Source organism: Falco punctatus (assembly GCF_963210335.1).
Source record: "Falco punctatus genome assembly, chromosome: 1".
Taxonomy (NCBI): domain Eukaryota; kingdom Metazoa; phylum Chordata; class Aves; order Falconiformes; family Falconidae; genus Falco; species Falco punctatus.
Window position 1 is genome coordinate 7,272,663 of NC_137580.1, and position 23,915 is coordinate 7,296,577.

Sequence of the window (23,915 nt, forward strand, 5' to 3'; positions counted from 1 at the left end):
GAGGGATTATTTTAAATAAACATTATTGCATCTGATATCTTGTTATCTCTTCAATTTTACTTTATTAGTGGTTTTAAGAATGCGTAACATAAACTAGAAGGTGTTAATATAGTAAGGAGATGACTATCCTTCAAGGGTACAGGGAGTGAGCAGCTTGAACTTCAAACAACATATACACTGCCACCACCACCTTTAATTTAGTGCATAATTTTCTCAGTAGATAAGTGGGACTGGAGAAAAACTACAGTCTGCCAAACTTTGTATTTTGCTTTAATTCTTTTCCACACCATCCCCTTTAGATAAAAAGCTTTACTGTATATCCTTTAAATGGATTTTGTACCATAAAAATGAGGGAAAAAAATACGGAGTGAGATACATTCATATGTTACAAATGTTCTGCACAGTTTTGTTTGGATATTCTTCTGTTTAGCAAGTATAACAGCTGCTTCTTCAGGGATCATGATCAGAAGGCCTCTGAATACATAGTGGGGCTGTAGTCTGAGGAGGCAGTGAGCCAGTATAGCAGCTCTCCTTTATGTTGGTTTGGCTGTTGTCAGATACTTCCATGAGCTGATGCAACTAAATAACCTGGCAGGAAACTAACCCAGAAGAAATATTGCCTGTCTAGTTTTTGCTGGTATAAGAAGTTAAGCTGGGGTCACAGAAGGCCTGACAAGCACCCGAGCGTGAATAATGGAGAGGGATGAACCTTTAAAGGTAGCTGGTAGTGAAGGAGCAGAAATACTTCCACTTCCAGCATCAAGAGGCCATTAAAAGGACTTGGCATTCACAAGACCCCAGCCTCACAGACAGTAAATGTGAGAGAGCTAGACTACATCTGTAAAGGGTGGAAGGTTGGTTGTTTAATTACCCTTGAAGTTGGTCCCTCATAGAGAGAGAGCAAAGATGTGACGTTGGTTAGAAGATCATGAAAGTCTTAATGCTATAGTAGCACGAATCCCACAAAGTCAGCATGACTGCTTTTAAAATTCCAGTGTTGTGTGTGTAAAACGGCAAATCGTGCTTTGACTAGCTGATTCTTCTAGCACGTGTTTTTGGTAGGGATGCTAAAGAATACTCCAGAGGGAAAATTGGATAACTTTCAGATTTTGCCAGAAAGAACTGATTAGTCAAGAAGTGGGGGATGCATGAGGAGGAGGAGGAGGGAGTGAGTTTCAGCTTGATCTGCTTAATGGTAGTTAATCTAATTAACGTAAGAGTGGGTACTTATAATGTGCAAGTTACTTTTGGGACACAAATTTGTATGTAACTGCATGTTTGAAAGAGCAGGTGTGAAGTCAGAACATGTAGGCAAATAGCAGATCCAGGAGATAAAGCTAATCTTCTAAATGGAGATGGTACTTCATCTGCAGGATTTAATGCTTCCTGGAGCTAGTGAGGACAAAAACTGTGGGGGTTTTTGTTTTGTTTTAAATAGAAGAAAATTTAAATTAATCTAAAGAGTCTAGCAGTTTAATATGTCCTAGCCTGTCATCAACCAATATTGCCTTGTTTTTGCGCATTGGAAACAAATACTTTCAAGCATACTGTAGTTATTCAGCTCTTAACTGGGAAAATGAGCTGTATTCTGTGCCAACAGTATAAAATATATAATTTTCATATAAAAATACTCTCAAATTATATATCTATAGTGAACACTGTGTACTCTGGAATTTTTATGTGGTGTCTAGAAATAGGAATGCTTTGCATAAATTAGATGCTCAGGTTTCAGTGCTGTCTGCATAAAGAATATGCATTAAAAAAATTTTGTTCCGGTCAAAAAACCATCTGGTTTACTGCATCTTCATGGCACATCAGAGGATGGGATAACTATGGTAAACACCCAAAGCCTGATTTAGAAGCAACTTGTAGTTCAATGGATAGCCTCCTCAGATCCTCCCAGGATCTGAAGTTGGACGGAAAGTTCAAGAAAAATACAGTAGAACTTTGCTTTTTTTGTTTTGGTTTTTTGTGGTTTTTTTTTTTTTTTGTTTGTTTGTTTGTTTTGTTATTGTTGTTAAAAGTCAGTTTTAGGAATCCTGTTAGGAATTGCAGAAACAGTCAAGAATGTTTCTGTGGTCAGTCTAAAACTGAACAATTTGCACAAAAGATAACAGCTTCTTGAACAAATGACAAATACCTGATCAGTATAGCATGGTGCCTGCTAGCTGGTTTGGTTATAACTTTGTTCATATTCATTGACCTGCATATGCATAGATATTAACCTGTTTATGTTTTGCTTTTTAATATTCTAATAGCCTTCAATGGTGCAGGCCATTTTTTTGTAGTAGTCTTTTGTGAAGCAGATACTAAGTATATTTACCTTTAAAAAGAAACATTTCATAAATGATACACTGTGGTCTTTGTGGTGACTGGTTTGCAACACGTGTTGCAGGCAAATAGTCTTGACTCAGGGAATTGTTACTGAATGTAACTCTGTCCATTAATACAAAACTTCAGATCACTGTTTCAGGTGCTGAGAAGGTGAAAACAAAGTAAGACCCCAAACGATAAAGAAAATACCTTTTCCCCTGCCTTCTCCAGGCTCAGCTTCAAGCAAAAATCTCTCCCCTTTCCTAGTCTCAGGTACCCTTGCTTTCACTGCATGGTAACAATGTCCCCCAACTCCGTTGGTGAAGTAATGGATGGTGCAAGAAGGTGGGACTGTGTGTATGAAGTTTTCCTTCTACAGCTCCTTGCTTCTTTCTTGTTTTCCTGTGCTGCAGCATGACTCCTCCACAGCCCTTTAGGGATGGGTCCCCTCTGTGGGCTACAACCCTTCCCCTGGTGACTGCTGCTTTCTTCAGTACGTCTGGGCAGAGATACCATGGCTTCCCCAGCTAGGCAAAGTTTTGGTACGCAATGAATTGCTTGTACCAGCTTCAGAACTGGCTATGAGCAGCACAAGGCAGCTCATGACCTCCTGCCACATGGGTCACTCCTGTAGCACCCTGCTACTAAAATCCTGCCAGTTACACTTGGGAGAGCATTTAACTTTCCCACCTTATTTAAAACTTGGACTCTCTAGATTATTTTTTCCAAGTCTTGGGTTTGTGATATGTAAACTAATAACCAAGTTACTGATTACTTCATATTTTCATTGACTTATTAGTTAATTTGTCAGTGATAGGTATGGTAGCAGTTTAAATGGCTAGCAAGGGGGACTACGCTTTTTTCATTTTTCTTCACTCAAACAGTTACAAAGTGGTTATTGCTTTAGCATTTTTTAGTAGAAATAACTGCTTTCCCCCCTCTAAATAATCACTTTACTCAGGTGGCTTTCTTAACTTATTCTGAAATGTGTATCCCTAATAGCTTTGAACACTTAAAACATCTGTTTATTATTTGTGCACTACACTTTAATTATTTTTTTTGAGATTGCATATGGAAGTCATAAGTCTTGTTGCTCTGCTTTATTAACCAAGCAGAATGCAGGCACTGACCATATGAAAGTAAATACAACAGTTTTGCAAGCTAAAAAACCCCTGCTGCTTTGTAGCAATCATTTCCTTTATCTTTATTTTTAATATTTAACAATTCAGCATCTATCTTAAGTTTTCCAAACAAAAAAGCCCTCGTTGATTTTTACATTCTTACTGTCACTTTCATTTTCATCATTATGAAATACAGCTGCTTTTACCTCATGTTTTTTTAAGTGCCTTTTGTATTTTTCACAAAATTTTTTTTCTTACTTGCGTTCATTATTAACAATATGCAAAGCCTGGCCTGCTATGTAAACCTTTCTAGTCTTATCTTAGAGCTTATCTTCAAAGATAAAAAGCTCCACTAAGTACTCACTTTTACATCCAGGCAAATAATGGTTGTGATAGGAAATGCCATTATCATTTGATATCCCCCGCCAGCCTCCGTTTCAAATTGAAACCTGTCTGATTCACAGCAGAGGATACTTCTAAATGCCAATGATCATCATTTTTACTGTAGTACAAATGGAAGAGTAATTCCAACAACACTGAAAATACAAGAAAGCTCTTTTCACTAGCAGAGCATACTATTGTTATCCTCCTTGAAGTTATTTTCTGTTCTCATTTCTTTCATCACTGAACAGTGTGCATGAATTCTCTCACCCTATCAGTGGGTACAATTGTAAAAAAAGTGTTAAAACTACTTATGGACCAGGGAGTGATCTTGGATGATAGTAAAGATGGGCTATAATCAGTTTCGAACAAGTATTCATAAGATGCAGGCTGCTGTTGCAAGCTTCAGTTCAAAGGTCCAGATCCCAACCCATTCACTAATATGATTTTCTATGAGTTTCTAATCCAGTAATTCCGTTAATGTTATGTGGGAGGGTTATTTGTTTTCCCCAAATAAATAAATGTACAAGTAGAAATCTTGCTCATTTTAATAGTAAAAATACAGATATTGCTCTTGGAGTTCTGAAGTTCTGGTAAACAAGGCCATCATTGCTGGAAAGACAAGTGTATCTGTTACATTTCTATAGCATAGACAGTGGTTTAAAATGGTAATCCATTTACAAAAATTAAGCAACTTGCAGTCATCTTCCAACAGTTAAAATAAATGCTGGTTTTGTCATTTGCAGACCATGGAACTAAGAGTCCTGTCAGAAAAATGTCCCTGAAAGGACCAAAATACTGTGAGTGTGTGAGATTTTCATGAGGAGTTACCATATATGGTGTACTTGTTGAAAAGGCTCTCCAAAGCAGAGATGCTGGGCACGCAAGATAGAAATACAGAGCTTGCATAAGCTTTGCTGTGTTTTCACTGTGGAGTTTGGGATGTCGTTTATGTTCTTTTAATCTCCTCTTGAAGCATAACAGTATTGGTTTGGGTAAAAGCAGCCTGCTAGCATATAAAGCAAGTAATGGATCTGGCTTTCTTCAGTAGAATGTGTTCCATACTTTGCCTTTTTTGGAAAGGAGTATGTGAACATTTATAAGTACTTGCACCAAGTCATTACCAAGAACAGAGGAAACTAAAAACCAGGATTTCATGAAAAAAGTGTCCTCAGTCCTCTCCCATGGTTCTGATTTTAATTCAGCCAAAAATATTCACTTCTCATCACAGTATGGAAGTAGTATTCACTTGCCAATCAGTGTCCCCCAGCTTAATACAAAGATCATCTACTTTTAGAAACGGTGCTTGCAGGTTTATCTTTAGGGAATGGGTATTTAACAAAAGTAGTAGTCCTGTGCTTCATTGCAAAATGATAGGCAGCTCTGAAATAAACATTTTTGGGATGCCAGCAGTCCCAAAGACTTTTCTAAACTTTGTCTCTAAAAAAGCAGGAAAAATTTCATCAGCTATGTGCAAACTAGGTATTTGATATCAATATACACTGTTCTTAGCTACTACTGACTGGATGCAAGAAGTCTTTTCTAATGAGAAAATGGGAAGATACAACAAAGAAAATAGGAAAGAATTCCTGCTTCTCTCCTCTCCCTGTTCCATCACTAGTAAAATTCAGTTCTGCTTGGCATTGTGTGGAGGACATACATGGACATCTTACAGTTTCTGTGTGAACTGAGAATCTTCTTATAATAAATCATAGAAATCAGAAGCTTGATTATTCATTGTTATGGGATTTTTAAAAAAGCTTACTTTATTCCTTAAAGAGAAGGACATGGATTTTTTTCTAAATTAAATTCATTGACTCAAGGTCTGATATCCTGGAGCTGCCTGAAGAAAATTTATTTCCTCTATTGCAGTTGTTCATTTTGTCTCTAAAAATGGAACCAAGTGAGACTGTTCTAATATTCTTCATCTTGTAACATACATGCTGGTGAATTCATGGCAGACAATAGTGATCTTATTGCTGGTAGAAACGCCAAGGAAACAAGGGCAAGTGCTATTCTATATAGTATTATGCAGTAAAATTTTTGTATACAACTGTATTGTTGAAAAATCTAAAAATAAAGCAAAATTTTACATTATTTTATATCAAGTTTAAAAACAACATTTCATGCAAGTGTCTGCTTCTTGTCTATGTAAGTATATGCAAAGGGGAAAAAGTTCACTTTGATCTTAGATACTTAAGAGAAGTCAGTTGCAGGGGGGGTTTCACCCACTTCATAGAGCACAAGAATGATTGGAAAATGTATTTGCAATATCATCTGTACAGCTTTTTTTCTCTATTATGAAATGTCTCTACATCTGAAATTCAGCAATGTTTTAGTCTGGGAAAATTTGACTGAACTCTGCGAACCATCAGGTTAGATCAACTTAAACAATACAATTGGAAACACCATTTACCCTTTTATTTCATTTAACATAAATTGATTAAGCATTAAATAAGTGAAATTAAAGTTTATACATTTGTGCTATTTTTTTGACAGACTTAATGTCTGAAGACATAAGTCAGTCTCACTTTGTGTAAGTTTTTTACTTTCCTAAAGAGGAGAAAACAATTATCCAAGAAAGTGTAGATGCGAGGCTCTAACAAAGGAACATTTGCATATATAAACTCTTTTGCTGGCATCAGTTGCCACACGGGATAGGTCTTGTTGGTCACCTTCTGCTTTAAGATATTAGGTGTTTGTAATTTTACATACTTCCTATCGTGCCAGTGATGTCTTTCATTCTGTTACTTCAGTCTCTATTTTTTGGATGCTCTTGTGTTTGGCAAAATAAAAGAAAGAAAAAATGTGAACACCCTACTACCACCTCCCACCCCCAGTTCTGGGAAATTCATACTGATAAATCTAGATTTTTTTCTCAGTTCTACATAAAGTTAGGACAAGAGGAAATGGTATCAAGTTGTGCCAGGGGAGGTTTAGATTGGATATAGAGGAAAAATTTCTTCATGGAAAGGGTTGTCAAGCATTGGAACAGGCTGCCCACAGAGGTGGTGAATCACCATTGCTGGAGTGTTTAAAAAATGTGTAGATGTGGTCCTTAGGGACATGGTTTAGCGGTGGACTTGGTAGACCTGGGTTAATGGTTGGACTTGTTGGTCTTAAAGGTCTTTTTCAACCTGAACAATTCTATAACTCTGAGGTGCAGTTCTTTAATAACAGCATTTTCTGGCAAAATGAAGGCAGCCTGACAGGACGGCTTTGGCTGTGTCTTCTGGAAAGCTGTTCCATTTATGGTATATGATTACATTTTTTACAAATAGAGTGGGATAAACGTTTACTGCTGCAATGAAAGTTTTACATATGTACATTAGGCGTCAAATAAATAAAACACTTCGGGTATATGAGATGTAAATACTGTTGGATCTTCTCCTTTCAGAGTGTCTTTGTATATTCCACCCTGGGAGACATGGTTCAAAAGTATTCCCTTAAGTGCTAAGGTGCGTACAGCTTCACCAAATGTGTGTAGCTCATTTGAATGGCTTTGTGGATTAGCTGGCTCGACTGTTGTCTTCACAACAGAATTCGTAAGGTCTCTAGTAAAACATAACACAAACAGTTTTTGTTTAAACAGTGCTGCAGGTGAGTACAAGAACAATTGCTGCTTTCTTTTGTATTTGTGAATGATAATCTTCGATACAGCGTTCTTCAATAAAGAACGTAGTATTTCTGTTTATAATTTCTTGTTATATTAGAGTAGTCTGAATGCTCTGCTTTTGATTACTAATTTTCATGTCTTGGGGCTTTGGCGTGGACTTACTGAGTTGCTTTTAAATGCTGTTTAACTTTCAACTTCCTTGTCTTTGAATTATTGTTATGTTGAAGATTCTGTAGGCTAAAACTTCACTGTGCTGTGCATTAAAAAACACGGAGATTAGGGAGAGAGCTATCACATGGTACAGAAAAAACAGTTCATTCCAACGAATGATAGTATTTTTGAGTGTTTAATAGAACTTAACCTTTTCTTGGTTTTGCTGTAAACAAAGAGTAGGAGCGCATGTTTTCTAGTGTATTAAAAAGGAATATTGCTTGCATTTTGGGGGGGATTCTGTATTTCCTTACTGATGGTTAGTTAAGAATAATGTTCTTTCTCTTATTGGGCCTTAATTGTATTTCCTTACTGATGGTTAGTTAAGAATAATGTTCTTTCTCTTATTGGGCCTTAATTGTGTTTTGCACTGATTTTGAGCAATTGACCCAGTACCTGGGAAGAATTCCAGTTGTATTTGATGGTGTTTAACAAGGTAGAAGACAGAAATAATTATAAACTCAGAATTTTTCTAAACTTTCATATTCTAGATTCTCAGGAAATGGAGAGACCTTAGAGGCAACAGGTTCTGCTTTTCCTTAGTATGCACATCGTTATCACTGTGTTTGAGCTAAGCAAGTCTTCTCCCTAGAAAACCTGAAATATATACTGAACCTTAGAGTTGTTCAGTGCTTTATTGCTGCAGTTGAGCACGTTTTTGTTGTCAAGTCAAGGCTTAAAATATAGTTATACTAACATGCACATTTACTACAAATCCATACCCTTTTTCTAATCTCTTTAAACTGCATGAAGGAGTGATGAGCACTGCTGCTACTGCCTTGCTGAAGTTGAATGTTGCTGTAACTGCCTCTGGCTTTGTACATGTCCTGGCGCAGGAGAAAAGGACAAGTACCTCCATTACAGCTTCTAGCCTGTGCATTCAAGAATTCATATAATTCCCTGAACTCCAGCAGCCCTAGTTGTGAGGGAAGTGCTGGTTTATTTCACCTTTTTCAATATGGCTCACCTAAATGTGATGAGATATAAATGTATATAAAAATAATAAACTGTGAACAGAGGAAATAATGAGCTGTACAGCTGTCTTTAGATTTATATCCAAATTAAATTTAAAAAAATACACACATCCTTCACTATGCCAGTCTCAGAATTCTTCCCCTCCCACCTCTCCCCACACGTGGAGATACCTCATATTGCTCTTATTCTATTCCCTCTCCTGCCCTCTAACAGCTTTTTGGACAAGTTTGTGTTTGCTGTGTCTGATTCTGAACTGCTCTTGTTCAGCCAGCTGGAGTCAGCTGGGCTGGAGCACAAACAGGACAGGTGATGAGCTCAGGGTGCGGCTTTACCAGGGGCAGGAGAGGAAGGGAAAAGGGAGAGGGCTTCTCTATTCAGCACATTAAGGGAACTTGTAGCACATAACGTGACTTGTGCCTTCTTTTCCAGCTTTGGCTGAAATTTAGTATCGGGATCAAAGCTGTTCATAGTACAACTGGAGAAGCCTCATTTCCTTAGAAAACAAAGCTCAAGAGTACCTGTTTTGAAAGAAAATTGAATACCTCAGTGAATATTTCTTTTTTTCAGTTGTTTATGAAGTGTCTCACACTACATGTTACACTATATTAAACACTGATACTCATAAGCTTGAAGAGGATGTGGAGGCACTTTTTAAGGGAGTCTTTGTGCAGTTCAAGCAGTTAGGCTTGGTTTTCAATTTGCTCTTCCAGAGCAGCTCTTCAATTTTCAGTTTACACCTGTAAAAGGCATAAGAATGATCTTGGAATGAAGTCACTTTCAGTGTTGAGTAAGAAGCTCATTTCTTTATTTCCCTTTCTACAGACAGAAGGTACAAGCTGGAAACTAATTGAGTTTTTCACCTAATAGGACAGAAAGCAGACAACTGACAGTGACACCAAAGAAAATCAAGTATAAAATAAGGCCTATTTTGTTTCTCTGAAGTTGAATATTTGATTCTGGAAAGGACCTAATGCACCATATCAAGTCCTATATCGTGGTGCCACGGGCAGTCACTTTGTATAGTTTTTTTCATAAATTTATGTTGCCTCATCTTAGGTTTTTTGCCCTAGATAGCCTTATTGGAAAGCTTTTTAGAAACTTGCTGCTTAGAGACTAAAGAACCTCCTGATTTCTACTCTAGCTGCTTTCACACCTAGCCTTTACTCGCCTCATCTTTAACCAACATAAATGGGTTCTCCATTTTCCATGGTCACTGCAGTATTATTTCTATATATCTGATCTCATTTGATTTCATTTTTCTTAAGCGCAGGTGACTAGAATTGTAAGTAGTACTCTGGATGGGATCCTGTCAGGTCCTGTTAATACTTACCTACATTCAAAAGAAATGTCTTCCGTAACGCATGCAGGTGCTGTGTTTGTCTTTTTCATGTTTTGTGTTGCTTGGCTACCTTCTTGAGAATGAATATGCTATTTAATTCCATTATATTTCTGTTATTCCATTAATATTTATTGATTTCTTCCTCTGTGATACAGTGCTTCTTTTGTACTGAAAAGTGCTTCCAACATCGGATGTTGACATCAGAGAAACCATCAAGGACTAACCTTTTAGCAGGCATTTTTCTGACTTAGGTTCAGCCTAAAATCTCACCTTAAATGTTGGACTGATGTTCTAAATTGGCAATTAAGTTATCACATCTTTTGGTTGATTTAGGCTCCCACTACCATACATGAAATATATTTAATATATATCCTCTTCTTACTGCTGCTCCCTTTTTTCTTTTTTGAAAGTAGATGAAAGGCCAAAAAACCTTGTATTTTTACTTTTCAATTTCTGTTCCTTTTGACAGGTCTCAGTAGTTTTATCTTTTGATGTTATTTTAGCTTCATGTTTTCTGACTTCTTAGGTGGGGTTTTTCACTGGTCTTTTTCATACTTCTTACATACTCCATGCTTAAACATGCATCTTTTTGAGGGGAATGTGGCAGAGGTTATCAGCTAATAATTACTGGGATACATCTCTAGAATATTTTCCAAATAGACATCCCAATTTGGTCTTTGTACTTTAATGTGGATTTTAAGTTTGTAAGCTCTAATTCAGTTCTGTTTGCTTTCATAACTAGCACCTTTTAATTTCTTCAAACCTTTTCCATTTGCAGTTGAAAACTTTTCCTTCAGGATCCTGTTGGGTTTTTTTTATCCTGATTTCTAGTAATGGGAAAAGAATCAGATTTAGAAAACGCAAGATGTCATTAAGTAGGAAGAGCTGGCAGATAAAAGCATGAAGAGGGCAGAATAAGAAGCCATAGCAGTGGAGGCATGAAAAAGAAGAAAAAGGACCAAATTGTGATGTAGCTTGAGAGACAAAGGTAGCGTAGGGATGAAATGAGGACGAGTGAATGGTTTTCTGCCGGTTTAGTGAACTAAGCTGAGTTACTGATATGCATGATAACTGCCAGGACTGCTTCAAAGAGAGGGGGCTCAGGGGTGGTGGGATTCCCGCATCATTAGGCTCAGTTAACAATTGAAACCTTTGGTGTAAGCAATGTCCTGGGACTTGTGAGCTGCTATAGGAAGAGTGACTTTTGAAGTGCTTTTGGAAACAGAAGTGCTTATATCAACAGAGGTAGCAGTGGAGGACTGGCAAGTGAACAGAGGTGGGTTTGGAGGAAAAAAAAGTAATTCTTGGACAAAACTTGATAGGTGAAGTTGTTGGGTTTTCTGATCAAGTAACAAGAGTGATACAAGCCTGGATGGAGGGAAGAGGCTTTGACAGTTACTTTTTTACTTTTGTAAAATGATAGAAGTGTGGCAGTAAGGCCTTAAGAGCACGGAGGTAATAGACAAATGTTTGTAAACATATTAGATGTTGCATGCAGAAAACATTTACTTGAATGTTATAAAGACATTTATGATTTTTTGAAATGACATGTTAATTTTTAAAACAAAACACTCTTTGGCTTTGTATTGTAGTGTAATACCATCTGACTTTCTCATGTTCTTGTCTGTTTTATCTCCAGGAGATGCTCTAGTTGCTGTAAATGATGTTGATGTGAATTCTGAAAACATAGAGAGGGTTTTGTCTTGCATTCCAGGTCCTATGCAGGTACGGTAGTCAAACACTTATTCCAGCTGTCCTCTGTAAAAATTAATGTTGTTCATAGCTTTTTTTGCTTAGGAAACAGAACTTGGGCAGTCCATTTCTTAGAACTTCCTCATCTACTTTTTGGACACATTGGTTGACCAGTCAAACTTTCAGAATTTAATTCTAGTCAGTTCTGTGAAAATAAGTAGGTGCAAGTGACTCAACTCAGTGTCCCATGAAGGGATATTGGGCACAGTCCAGCTGTTACATACTTTATTTGTTATCAGCCAGTCAGAAAGCCCGTGCGACATTGTGCAAGAGGTAGCAGCATACTTGCAGGTTTAGACTAACCGTAACACCTGATTTTTTTTATTTTTTTTTTTACTGAGTGTGAGAATCAAGGCATTCTATACTTGCAGAATTCTGAGTATACATGTTTCTTTATGAGAACTAGTACATACACATGTGAAAAATCAAGCTTTATTACTTTTCTGCTTAGAAAACAGATTAACACTTGCATCACAATTCTTGTTGAATACAGGGAAGTAACTCCTTTGAGACTTGCACAAGCTTTTAACCAGTGATAGTTGTAGTTACAGGCTAAGATGGCAAGTATGGTTGCTTTGACAGTTATTATTTTGAACACTGATGTCAGCAAATGAAGGACAAGGAAAGTAACATGGATGCCTTGCTCTTGGTGGGTAATATGGCTGGAGATGTGCAGTCTGGCAATAGGATGTATGAAGCAAGATATTGATGTCTAGCTTAAAAATAAATATGTCAACCACAGAATAGTAGTGGCTTTTTTTGTCAGTTACTGTTCTTAAATGCTAATAATTACTATGCAAATAGTTTAATAACATAATTATCTCTTCATCACTATGAGACTCACAAACCACAAGAGAGTAAAAAGAAGCCTGAATTAACAAGTAGTGCTATTAAAGATATTTAACAGCATGTAAATGGAGAAATTGATACCACTTTCATATTTAAAAAGAAAAATAAATTATTGAGTATTTAAGAGCTTTTATATTACTTTTAAGATCTTGTAAAACCGAACAGTGATGAAGACCAATAGAAGTCAGTAATAAAGATTGATAACAAAAAAAACAAAAAAAAATTGAGAAAAAAACCCCCAGCAAACAAACCTGACCTGCTGAATAATACTTCTTCCTCCCAAACATACTGCATATATCTTCGCTTCTAGCTGAATAATTTTGGAGCTATAATGAAGAATTAAATAACTAATAAAGGATTAGACAGGTATTTCAGAATTAAACCAGGAGAGTGTTAATTTCCTAGGATGTTGGTAGCATAAAATTATTTTGGGTTATTCTGCTTAAATCCACTTCCTGGTGGATAGGGTGACAAGGTAAATGTTGCAACTTAGGTATGAGATGGAGCAGGTTAAAATTACAGTGTCTCTTACAGTATGTCTGTAACCTCTTGGTAGTTTTTCTTCAAGTAGAATATATGAGGTGATAATAATAGCAATGTTTTACTGTCCAGAGATAAAAAGAAGTGGAAATTTTAGGTTTTGTTAAACATGCTTCTGTTTGCAACTTACATAGTGTAAGTGCCTGTAGAACTACATCTGCCACTGCAGTAAGATTGAGTACTAGTATGTCAGTTTAGGAAGCATTCCAAGATATTTGACAGTATGAATCTTGCCTAAGCTACCAGAGTTGTGGTCAGGTGTTGGCAGAGCTCCATGGTAGAAAAACCTTGTCTTGTCTGCCTTTGACCAAATATGGAGTTGCTGTAAGTATTATTAAATACAGAATGATTAAAAAAGCAGATATTATATTGTTTATTTAATTGTATCCTTGCTAGATTAAAGTATATGTATTACTTGTTGCTAAAATGCAATGCAACCCTTTACATAGTAGTTACTTTTAATGCAGCATTAATGTTTACATTGTCAGTAAATCTGTCAAGTAGACAGCGATTACTTGAAATGTATACCCGTTTGTCATGTTGGCTTTCCAAAACCTTTTATTAAAGTGCAATTACTCCTTTTTTACTGTGCAGTTTAAGTCAAGCCAGAAGAGTGATGGCTGAAATAGACCAGTGGAGAATTTAAATACAGAGTACTGGGTTTTTTTGCAGTGTAGAACACTGTGTTCATGCTGCTGAAGAAACAGAGGGTTGTTGTTTCTGAGATCTAGTGATAAAGCCAGCTGTTACATAAGCAAAATTGTTAATGTATTCATCATACATTGCAAAATAGCAAAAAAGATGCAGTTTAAAGCCATTTTACCATGGTTATAAGTTATTTACATAAGCTAAGTCACTGCTTTTCTGGATTCAGTGTTAAAAATTACTGGAAGTAATTTAAAATCTACCTAGATTCTCACAGTTGCGGTGTGTGGCGTAACATCTCTCGTTACTGTATTTCTGGAAGTTTGCTTCCCTTACCTCAGTTTAGGCAAACAAGCTTCTAGGCATGTAAGGGCTAATTTCGTGTATTTATTGAGCAGTAGAAGTCCAAATGCAACATCAGATTTTGGTTGCTTGGTGTTTTTTTTAATGGCAGAACTGTTTCTGTTTGGATGCTTGCACGTCACCTAATAAGGTAGTCCTTGCTCTGATTAAAGCATTGGACATCTCATTTAGAAGTTCTGTAGCCATCACTGAATGTGACAGACCGAAGCATACCCCTCAGTCAATGCCTGAGATAGTATGATAAAGTTATATTCTGAAGTTTATACAATATTACATTTCTGTAATCAAAATATCTGCTTTTTCCCAGCACCACAAGACAGAGAAGACAGAATAGGAGGGGGAAGATAGGCCAAAATAATGTATTTTTCCTTATCCCAATACTTGGAAGTTGCAGCATCATTTTACCTGAAATTTTCTAAAAATATTCAGCCTGAGGCAGACATTCAGAATCAGAAATTTCAGACTGAAATTTTGAGTTACAGTTGTGCAAAGCATAACCACATGGAAAACAGAGACTTACAACAGGAAATGGTGCGCAGTCTGAAAAGGCAGGCAATGCCACCAGCTCTGGCTATAATAAAATCCATATTCTAAGGCATACAGCTTTCTTGCAGATAAACAGAAAGCATGCCTTTCTGGGTCAGGCCAACAGTATAACTGCTACATTTCCTCTTTCATACTCTCCTGGTTTTGGTTGGGGTAGAGTTAGTTTTCTTCTTAGTAATTGGTGCAGTGCTGTGTGTTGTATTTAGGATGAGAATAATGTTGATAACACACTAATGTTTGAGCTGTTGCCAAATCAAGGACTTGCCTGTTTCCCGTGCTCGGTCAGTGAGGAGGGTTCACAAGAACCTGGGAGGGAGCAGAGCCAGGCCAGCCGACCTGAACTAGCCAAAGGGATATTCCATACCATAGACCAGCATGCTCAGTATATATAGACTGGGGGCAGTTGGCCAGAGGCTGCTGATCACTGCTCGGGGACTGGCTGGTCAGTGGGTGGTGAGCAATTGTATTGTGCATTGCTTGTTTCGGGGTTTTTTTTTCCCCTTGGGTTTTATTCCTTTTGACCCCCCACCCCCCCTTTCATTACTGTTTTCATTACTCTGTTTTCTTTCACTTATTAAACTGTTCTTATCTCAACCCATACATTTCGCCTTTTTTTTTCTGATTCTGCCCATCCCACTAGGGGAGCAGGGAGTGAGCAAGCAGCTGCATGGTACTTAGTTGCTGTCCAGGGTTAAACCATGACACTTACACTGACAAATGTTTAAATAAAGGGTATTAAGAAACAATATAAATACAGAGTGACCTTCCCATCATACTTTTTGAGCTCCCAGCCGTCAGTAGTTAGGGACATGCTGGGTCACTTAAGGTTTGTACCTTCTTTTTTAATCTAGTTCTTAAAATTTCTTTCACTTCCACAGCTTACTGTAGCAGTGATTTTTGTAACTAATTTGTCTTACGTTCATTTTTTGTTTTCAAACTGCCATCTAATTAAGTACATTTCCCATCCCCAGGTTCCTGTGTTATGAGGAATAGTTAACTGTCCATGTCTTATTCTTTATATCGTTGCATGCCTTTGGAGATATCTGTTATGTTCCACTTTTGCCACATCTTTCCTAAGCGGAAAAATCCCTGTATGTGTACCTCATGGTTTGCTGTTATTGTCACCTTCATCCATGCCTTCTTGCGGTTTGATTAATATTTTTTTGAGAACTCTTCTAAGTCTTAAGACTATGTGAATGCTATATATTTATAGAGTGGAATATCAATATTTTCTGTGCTTTTCCCATTCTTCATTTTATTTCCTTTTTTGTTTTCTGCTGTGCTTTGAACTGGTTTTCTTTAGGAGAAATGAAATCAAAGTTGTGAAAGATTTCATAGTCAGTATTTACAAAAGGGTACTTCAGTAGTCACATATTCAGTCGGATCCTGTGCACTGCTCAGGACAAAGATTCATTTCTCTTCCACAACAAAAAAATAATAGTTTTTTAGGGTATGTAGAAATGTAGTCTTTTGGTCACTTTCTATTACAGCATTTTCCAACCTAGATGGTCTTTTTCCAGTATTTTTTTTATTAAAGACAGGAAATAGATTAAATTTGGGACAAAAGTAGAGGGGAACAGAAAATGTCATGTTTCAAGCTGTTAGAATCAAGAAGATTTGGGAAGGAATATGTAGCCAAATTGTGGCAAGAGATCTTTCTCAAAATACACTTAAGCTGTGTGGTATTGCCTACAGGGATGCAGGAGGCAGCATGGATGCCTACAGGAGGAGGGAGAGCTGAAGTTCTCTTTGGTCCAATTTGTTTTGAGCTCTTGCTTGGAGGGCCGTATGGTTGTGTATCTTAAAACAAAACAGACTGAGCTGGTTTTTTTGAATTGAGAGACTAAAATATAGACTGCAGCAAGAATTACATCTGTGCGTTGTTAGTGTAGAGACTGTAGCTTAAGTCATGAATGTGTCCACAGATGAGATGTAGTGGAAGTTAAGAGAAATAACTATTGAGCCTTGAGGAAATCTGCAAGAAGTTAAACAGGGTATGAGGAAAATCCTCTGAAATACATGCAGATGGCATGGCAAAGAAAGAGAACTGAGTCACAGAATGCTGGAGAAGAAAATATATATCTATAAAACTGTGAACAATCAAGTTATTGGGTCTTTAAAAGCCACTGCTTCTTGACTGGATGTTTCTGCTCCTGGAGTCCTGTTAACATGCAGTTTAATGAATTGAAACTGAAATGATGAGGAGAAAGCAGGGGATGAGTTACTGTCGGAAAAGGAAGTGGTAGCACGCTGTAGGAGAGCAGGATCGAGTACAGCGCTGTTCCAGAGAATGGGAAGAGAAAAAAAGCTGTTAGCAGCCAAAAGAGGAGAGGAAAAGATTAATGAGAAGTGTTGGGAAGGAACAGAGGGGAATGGAAAGATGGCAGTCAGTGACATAAGTGTTGTAGTTGGAAGAGCCAATGATGGCACTTCTCTCTGATCTAGTTTGACAGGCAGTGGGTGTCTTAAAGCATCATTATTTCGTGCTGGCACTCCTCTCTTAAGTTTCTGTATATACATAGGCAATTACAAAAATGTAAATTATTTGGGTTTAAATGTATAAATTACCTCTGCTTGGGCTTTTCAAATATAAACCTTATTGGTTGCATCAATCGTTAGGCTAAACTTTCACTGACTTTTAACGAGAAGCAGGATTTGGTGTGATGTATTATGTTTAGAACTTCCCAGTCAAATAGGCATGTTAAAGATACTTTAAGGCAGACAAACAATCTTGAGTAAAAACATATGAAAGAGAGAACTGAGAGCATGCCTACTTAGTCCAAATAGATATATGTTCAGTCACTTTGAACAATGATGAAAACTAGGGAAGTAAACCTATTTATTCTCCTCAGAAATTACAATTTTATGTTCAGTCAAGGGCTAGGTATTTCTCACATATCCTTCTTTCATACTTAGGATGAAGTGTTCATTCACAAAAAAAACCCCACACCACTCTTTCATAACTGCTGAAACAACAAAAGTATTTTTTGTAAGGCAGTGTTCATAAAAAGGAGGTCTGTAAAGCAAATTGTGAAACATGTTTCCACACTAGGTTTGGATTTTGTGTTGCTTGAGAGCCAGGAAATATGCATTTATTCTAAATTTCCTGATCTTTATTTGGGAAATAAGTGGCAGTAAACATCATATAATTTTTTGAGAAAATTAGCTTGATCACCTAAACTTCAAATTATTTTTTAAGAGAGAATGCTTTGTTTGTGCTTTGATTTTAATTGTTTTTTCTTCTGAAGACATAGAGCAGCAAGTGATGTAAACAATTTTTATGCTTCTTGCTAGTTGTGCGCAATTGTTAAATTCAGCAACAAAACTCTTATTTGCTGACTTTACAGTTAAAAAAAGAAGGAAAGTTAACAGTGAATATGTTGGCAGATTGAAAGAATTGCTACTCTGTTACAAAATAAGACTTTTGCAGTCTAATGTAAATTGATTTTCCTGTGCAAATATACCTGTCAGTGCAGTCAAAAGAGCAAATAAATGCTCATGAAAGAGTCTTGAGGATATATACTTATGAAAGTGCTGACACTTTGAAAAAAGTCAGTGTGTGTTTCAAAAGCATTGTAATAAGTTTTGTGTTCAAACAAACCCAGAGCAGTAAGTATATTTTTCCATTCTCAAAACCCTAAGAATTAAGTATGAAAACACATAAACCACATGCTTACTCATATGGTTCATAAAGCATGTAATAGCTGGCTTTGTCCTTAATAATATATGGTTATGTAATGCTGAATATATAATTGGTTTTCTTGAAACAGCAGGAATTTTTGAATGCTTACATCTTTATCAGTAAAGCTAAGAAAGTTTATAATCTCTTAAAGGGCTCAAACTGCATCTGTTTCATCTGATACTAGAATGTAATTGTAATTACAGCCTCATTTTCACAATAATTAATTATCTTAATAGGTTAAACTTACATTTGAAACATCAATATTTGAGCCTGAAGGAACTTCTCAGCAAAGGTATAAACGGGCACAGTCAAGTATGAACAATCTGGTTCGGCTCTTGTGGGGAGAAGATAGTACGGACCTTCAACAGGCTATACAAGACGTGCCTCACATTGTTATGTTCCTCACACTGAAACTGGACTCTGAAACATCTAAGGATGAGGTATGTGGCAAACGAAATAAAACTGAAGATGAAGGGTAACAATTGACAACAGCAGCTGTCATGTTTTTTTAACGTAAAATTCATAAACAAAAATTGCTAATCATTTTGAGTAGGGAATAGTTTGTAAAAATGTCCAGAATTAAGGCCTGAAATTCCAGGGGGGGGGGAAAAATTACCATCGCTGCTGACAAACTCGTAATTGGACTTGAAATCACTTCAGTGCTGCTGAATGTCTTCACATAAAGAGCAGGGTAGAGGTGTTAAAGAGAAAGCAGAGATAAATTCAGAACTTCATTATTGTCTTGTCAGATGCTCACTGTGATGTTTTCAATACACTTCTCAAACTTGAACTATCAAATCTGCCTAGTCAGAAGAATTTTCCCCAGCAGGAGCTGTTGGCAGTCCGTGTCCATAATCCATCTAGCTCCTCCTGTTTTGAAATGCTAATATGCCTTTTCTTAGGGGACTCTTGCATGTCGGCTGTTTGCAGTCAACTGTTGATTCTTGCTTGGGCCGCATTTTTGAGCTTCTGAAGTACTTTTCCTTTGTCCAGTAAAGCTTCCTTTCACATTTCTTTCCTTTTTGTGTTCTTCAGAAAAATTTTGCCAGTCTATGTGTAACTCATTAGGTTTGTGTAGGTGGTGGTCATGATGTAGTCATAGCTACAAATACTCCACTCAGAACACAGGGGCGCAGAACTGTGTGGAGGGCTGAGTCTGACCTCTTGCCCAATCTGAAAATGACAAATGGACAAAGTGGACTTTTTAGGAACAGGCTTTTGGAAAAAGAGTCTTCTCTTCTGTAAATTCTCCTTAGATTTAGCATAGTGCCCCAGTGATCTTGTATTATTTATGACACGGAGACATCAATTGAAGCACAAGTTTTGCCAGTCCCCAGGGACTGGGATGGCAGGACAGTGATGGAGTGGGGGGCAGAAATTTTGCTTTCTCTCCCCTGGAATTAATCCTTAGATCCAGTTCAGTGCTCCATCCCTTCTCTGAGATGTCTTTATATTTTTTGATACCATTTTTCAACTGACAGAAGTCTGTATTGCTCTGTTGGTGATGAGTAATAGAGAAAAAGTGTTACACCTACACGTAATGGAGTTTACTTTTATCTACTGAACTGGGAGGACTGGGGAGGGCAACCCTAGAAAATGACGTGATATCATAGTATCATGTAAAAAATGTTGTAAGTTAGCAGAGTGAAGTGGTTGAAAGCTAGGAAATGACAGATTTATGGCCACTTGTGCAATAATTCAGCCCTTTTGTACATATGCATCACGACATTGTCTTAAGTATTCATTTTTTTCTGAAAGATGCCTGTCTTGTGCAGAGGACAAGATGGACAGATGAGTGTGTGTAATTAAGGCTTATTAGGCAACTGTAAATCCAGTACTTCATGACTGGAGTACTTTGCAATATAAGTCATGCTCTTAACATCATAGTTTTAAGGTAGTGTGTGCTTCACTGCGTATTACAGCAAGATCTAACACAGTAAGCTTTGGCTTGCAGTTCTTTCTAATCCTGTTTAAGAGATTAAATTGTTTTTCATGGGAAGTACCTTCAGCAGAAATTAGTTTATACAAATGAGCCTTATAATTATTACTTTTTCTTTTTTCAGTAGTGTTGCAGCTAAGCAATGTCTCTCTTTCCTACCTGGAAAATGCCTCCGTTAAAACATGTGATACTGCAGTATTTTTTTTGCCTTGGTATTTGCATACAACAAAAATGAAAGGAGCTCATTTAACTGTAAATTAAATAAACTTAAGATGCTTTTATCCAGGTTTACTTACATACTGCAAATAGTTCTTTTTTTCTTCAATTCTAAGTTTGTAGTCCAAGACTGCTCTGTTATGTGGATAGAACAGCTATGGACAATCACTGTAGACTTAGACCAGTGTTTTATTGGTCACATGAACTTTATGAAATATTTAAAAACTAATTATTTCAGGGCCTCTGGCTCTTCTGTTGGTAGGTAAATAGATATGCAAATGGATAATTGCCTTTCCTGCACTTCAGAGTAAATGGAGTACTGCTCTCTTGCCCAATTGTTTCCTTATACTCTCCCAAGAAACAGGATTAACCCTGAACGTTGAGCAAAGGTAAAAGAGGGATTGTAATGCACTTGTTCTCCCTTCATACCATGGAATAATTGTTTCCTGAGAGGTCTTGGCAGTTATGCAGCCCTAAATAGTCTCTAATGTTGGGACGTGCTTTGTTGGTGTAATCCAGCTCTTTATAACATTTCCTAACAAAAGAATGCCACCTTCTTCAAGGCATTTATCTTTAATTTCATTTGGTGAGCAGTAAGTGACATTTCTCCTGTGGATGTACTGTTTCAAATTTATTTTACAGTAGTACTTCAAATTAGCAGTGAAGTTATTATATATCTAAGCCATATTGCACACTAAAAATATAATGAACCTTTACTAAGCTTCTTTGCCCATATCCAAAGGAGGCATGGTATGTAGATCACGTCTATGTTAACAATGGCAACTAGAACTAGTAACTAATTCTTGCACTTGTGAACTTCTGGCACCCAAAAATAGAATTAATGAGCTCTAAGACTTCTGAATTCTGTCTACTGAACTACAAAGGAAAGTAGTATCAGAAATAATTCAGGATATGTGCATGTGTGTGGAAGATGCCCCTTACGATAATGGTTTCAGTGAGTAAGGTTGATCTTGCCTTTTTTTATGTTTTATTTCAAGGCAGGTATTATGATTGTAACATATGTTATTTGTACCAGCATACAACGGTAACATCTTTATGTGTTAGAACAGGTTTTGATGATACGATGTCTTAAAAGGAATAATGGTCATATCCCTCCTATGTGATAGTATTCCTGGAAGCAGGTGTTTAGCATATTTGCAGGTATTATGAGTACTTGTTAAGATAGCTTGGTTCATACAGACACTGACTTGTACTGCCTGTAGCGTTTCTCCCTGTTTTTATTATTTCTGAATTGATCTTTATAGTTGTCTTTCATATACTGTTTTTTTTAAAATCTTACATATGATGCAACTTAAAGCCTCTTGTCAGTGCATTCTGTTTGAACATTATAGGGTTTTAGCTGATCAGCACCATTTTGACACAATTTCTGTCAGTCATTTCTTATGTTGTCAAGACTGTTCTAATTATTTTTTAAATGTTATTTAGGCTCAGTCTGAGAAATTAGTAAAATAAACATAAAAAAGAGAAGCTGTTTGATAAGCCATTAGTTTAGGTAGTCTGTCCAGATTGGGGGTTTTCGGGTTGAGGCAGCATTTACACTTTTTAAGAAATGAACTACTTCTCATTTATTACTTCCATTGTAATTGGCCTATGAACTTTCGCCTTGCTCTGACAACAGCTGCTTTTGTATGGTGGTATGAGCTGAACCTTGCAAGCTCACATATATATGCGTGTGTGTCTATATATATATATATATGTGATACAGCTGTGACCTTTTGTTACAGTTGTCTTTTCTTCCCCTGGGAAAGTGTACAGATAATTCTCAAATGAATTCTGTGTAAAGGCCCCACTTCATGGTGAGGAGAAAAAAAGGCTCTTTCTAACCCTTTGTAGTGCTGTAATTAGAAAATGGCAGGGGGGTTGCCAGTGAGGGATTGATTCAAGAAAAAAAATAATCCTTGTCACTAATGAGTACTTAAAAATAGAGCTAATTAAATTGGATAAGAATGAAGAGTTGCCAGGTCCTTCAGTAATGAAACTTTACATTCTTTTAATCTTGATGAAGGAAAATTTTCTAGTGGGTGTTGGTGCTGGCTGTGCTTAGTGACATAAATGGGAAAGTTAAGTCATGTCTATGCTTCTTTTGTTTGTGTAGAAAGATAATTCACTATACTCTTTGCACTGATTATGCTTAATGTTACATGCATTATTTCTGGCCCATCATGGTTTGGCAGAAAGCAATAAACACGAGGGAATCATATGTTTGCTTATTACTACATTTTTATGATTGTGGAAATAATAAATATAAGATTTTTGAAAATAATTTCAAAAAATATTTTAAAGAACTGGCTAGAAAAAGAAAAATAATTGCCACAAATGTTTCTCTCTACTGATCTTCAGTTTTGAGATTACTTTTTTAAGAGTTTGCAGGTACAAATGGTCAGAGGCTTGGTGATAAAATTGTTAGTGGTGTACATGATGTTTGCATATATAGCTCAGTTATGTTTTGTGCCATACATGTAAAGCAAATTAAGTAGGGTTATATAGAGAGATTGGAGGCTTTATATTGTTGGTTTTAAAGATTTAAACCACAATACTGAAACAACCATACAAACACTAGATACCTCTTGAAATCAGATTTGTTAACAGTGTACTTTAAGCTCTAAAAGGCAGTGGCCATACTGTTTGTCATTTTATGTTTCTCCATATAATAATGATTCTAAATAAGTCCTACTTTCCTATAAAATAGAAAAGTTTAAAATGTCAGAAATATTCATGTGCATTTTAGAACTTTCCAGTATGCCAGTGGAGACCACTGCTTGCTTTTACCATGTGAAAGTATATGATAAAAGCTTTCACAGTTAAAAAAAAAAAATTATGCCAGAAAAAAAAACTTTTAATCTTGTTAGCTGTGGGGTTTGGGTGGGGGTTTTTTGTTTTTTTTTGTGATTTTTGGTTTTGTTTTACTTGCTTAACTAACAGCTTTACTTTCTTCACAGCAAGAAATTCTTTATCGGTACCCCATGTCAGAAGCATCCCAAAAACTGAAAAATGTGAGAGGAATATTTCTCACACTGTCTGACATACTGGAAAGTGTTACTGGTACCCAGATTATCAGGTAAAAGTATTTGAAATGTAACATATTACTACTTTTATTATTTTATACATATGTGTTCAGAAAACCACGCATGGGTCATGCGTCAAGTTCTAGACAAAACAGGAGTGACTCTGCCTGTTAGGCAGTAATCTTTTAACTTGAACAGCGTGCCTGAAGTTGGACTGCTCAGCCCAGGTGTACACTGATTTGGGGGAATTTCTTTGTCATGGGTGGCAATGACTAGGATTTTTTAGTTCAGTGAAATTGTTTTTAGGTCCCTTCTTAGACCTCTTAAAACATTCTTACCTAACCTGAGATTTTGTGGCACTGTACTATGACAAACTGGAAATTCTACAACAGCTTCAACAAA

At 36.7% G+C, this 23,915-nt stretch overlaps 1 protein-coding gene across 5 annotated transcripts in view; it reads left to right on the forward strand.

Annotated features, from left to right (window-relative positions):
* INTU (inturned planar cell polarity protein) overlaps nucleotides 1-23,915 on the forward strand; it is a 56,282-nt gene that overhangs the window by 12,128 nt on the left and 20,239 nt on the right. For all 5 annotated transcript variants that reach the window (XM_080389820.1, XM_080389819.1, XM_080389818.1 and 2 more), the window contains 3 exons: nucleotides 11,595-11,680; nucleotides 18,569-18,772; nucleotides 23,448-23,566. In XM_080389820.1, the coding sequence (XP_080245946.1) occupies nucleotides 11,595-11,680; nucleotides 18,569-18,772; nucleotides 23,448-23,566 (409 nt within the window). The remainder of the gene's footprint in view (nucleotides 1-11,594; nucleotides 11,681-18,568; nucleotides 18,773-23,447; nucleotides 23,567-23,915) is intronic.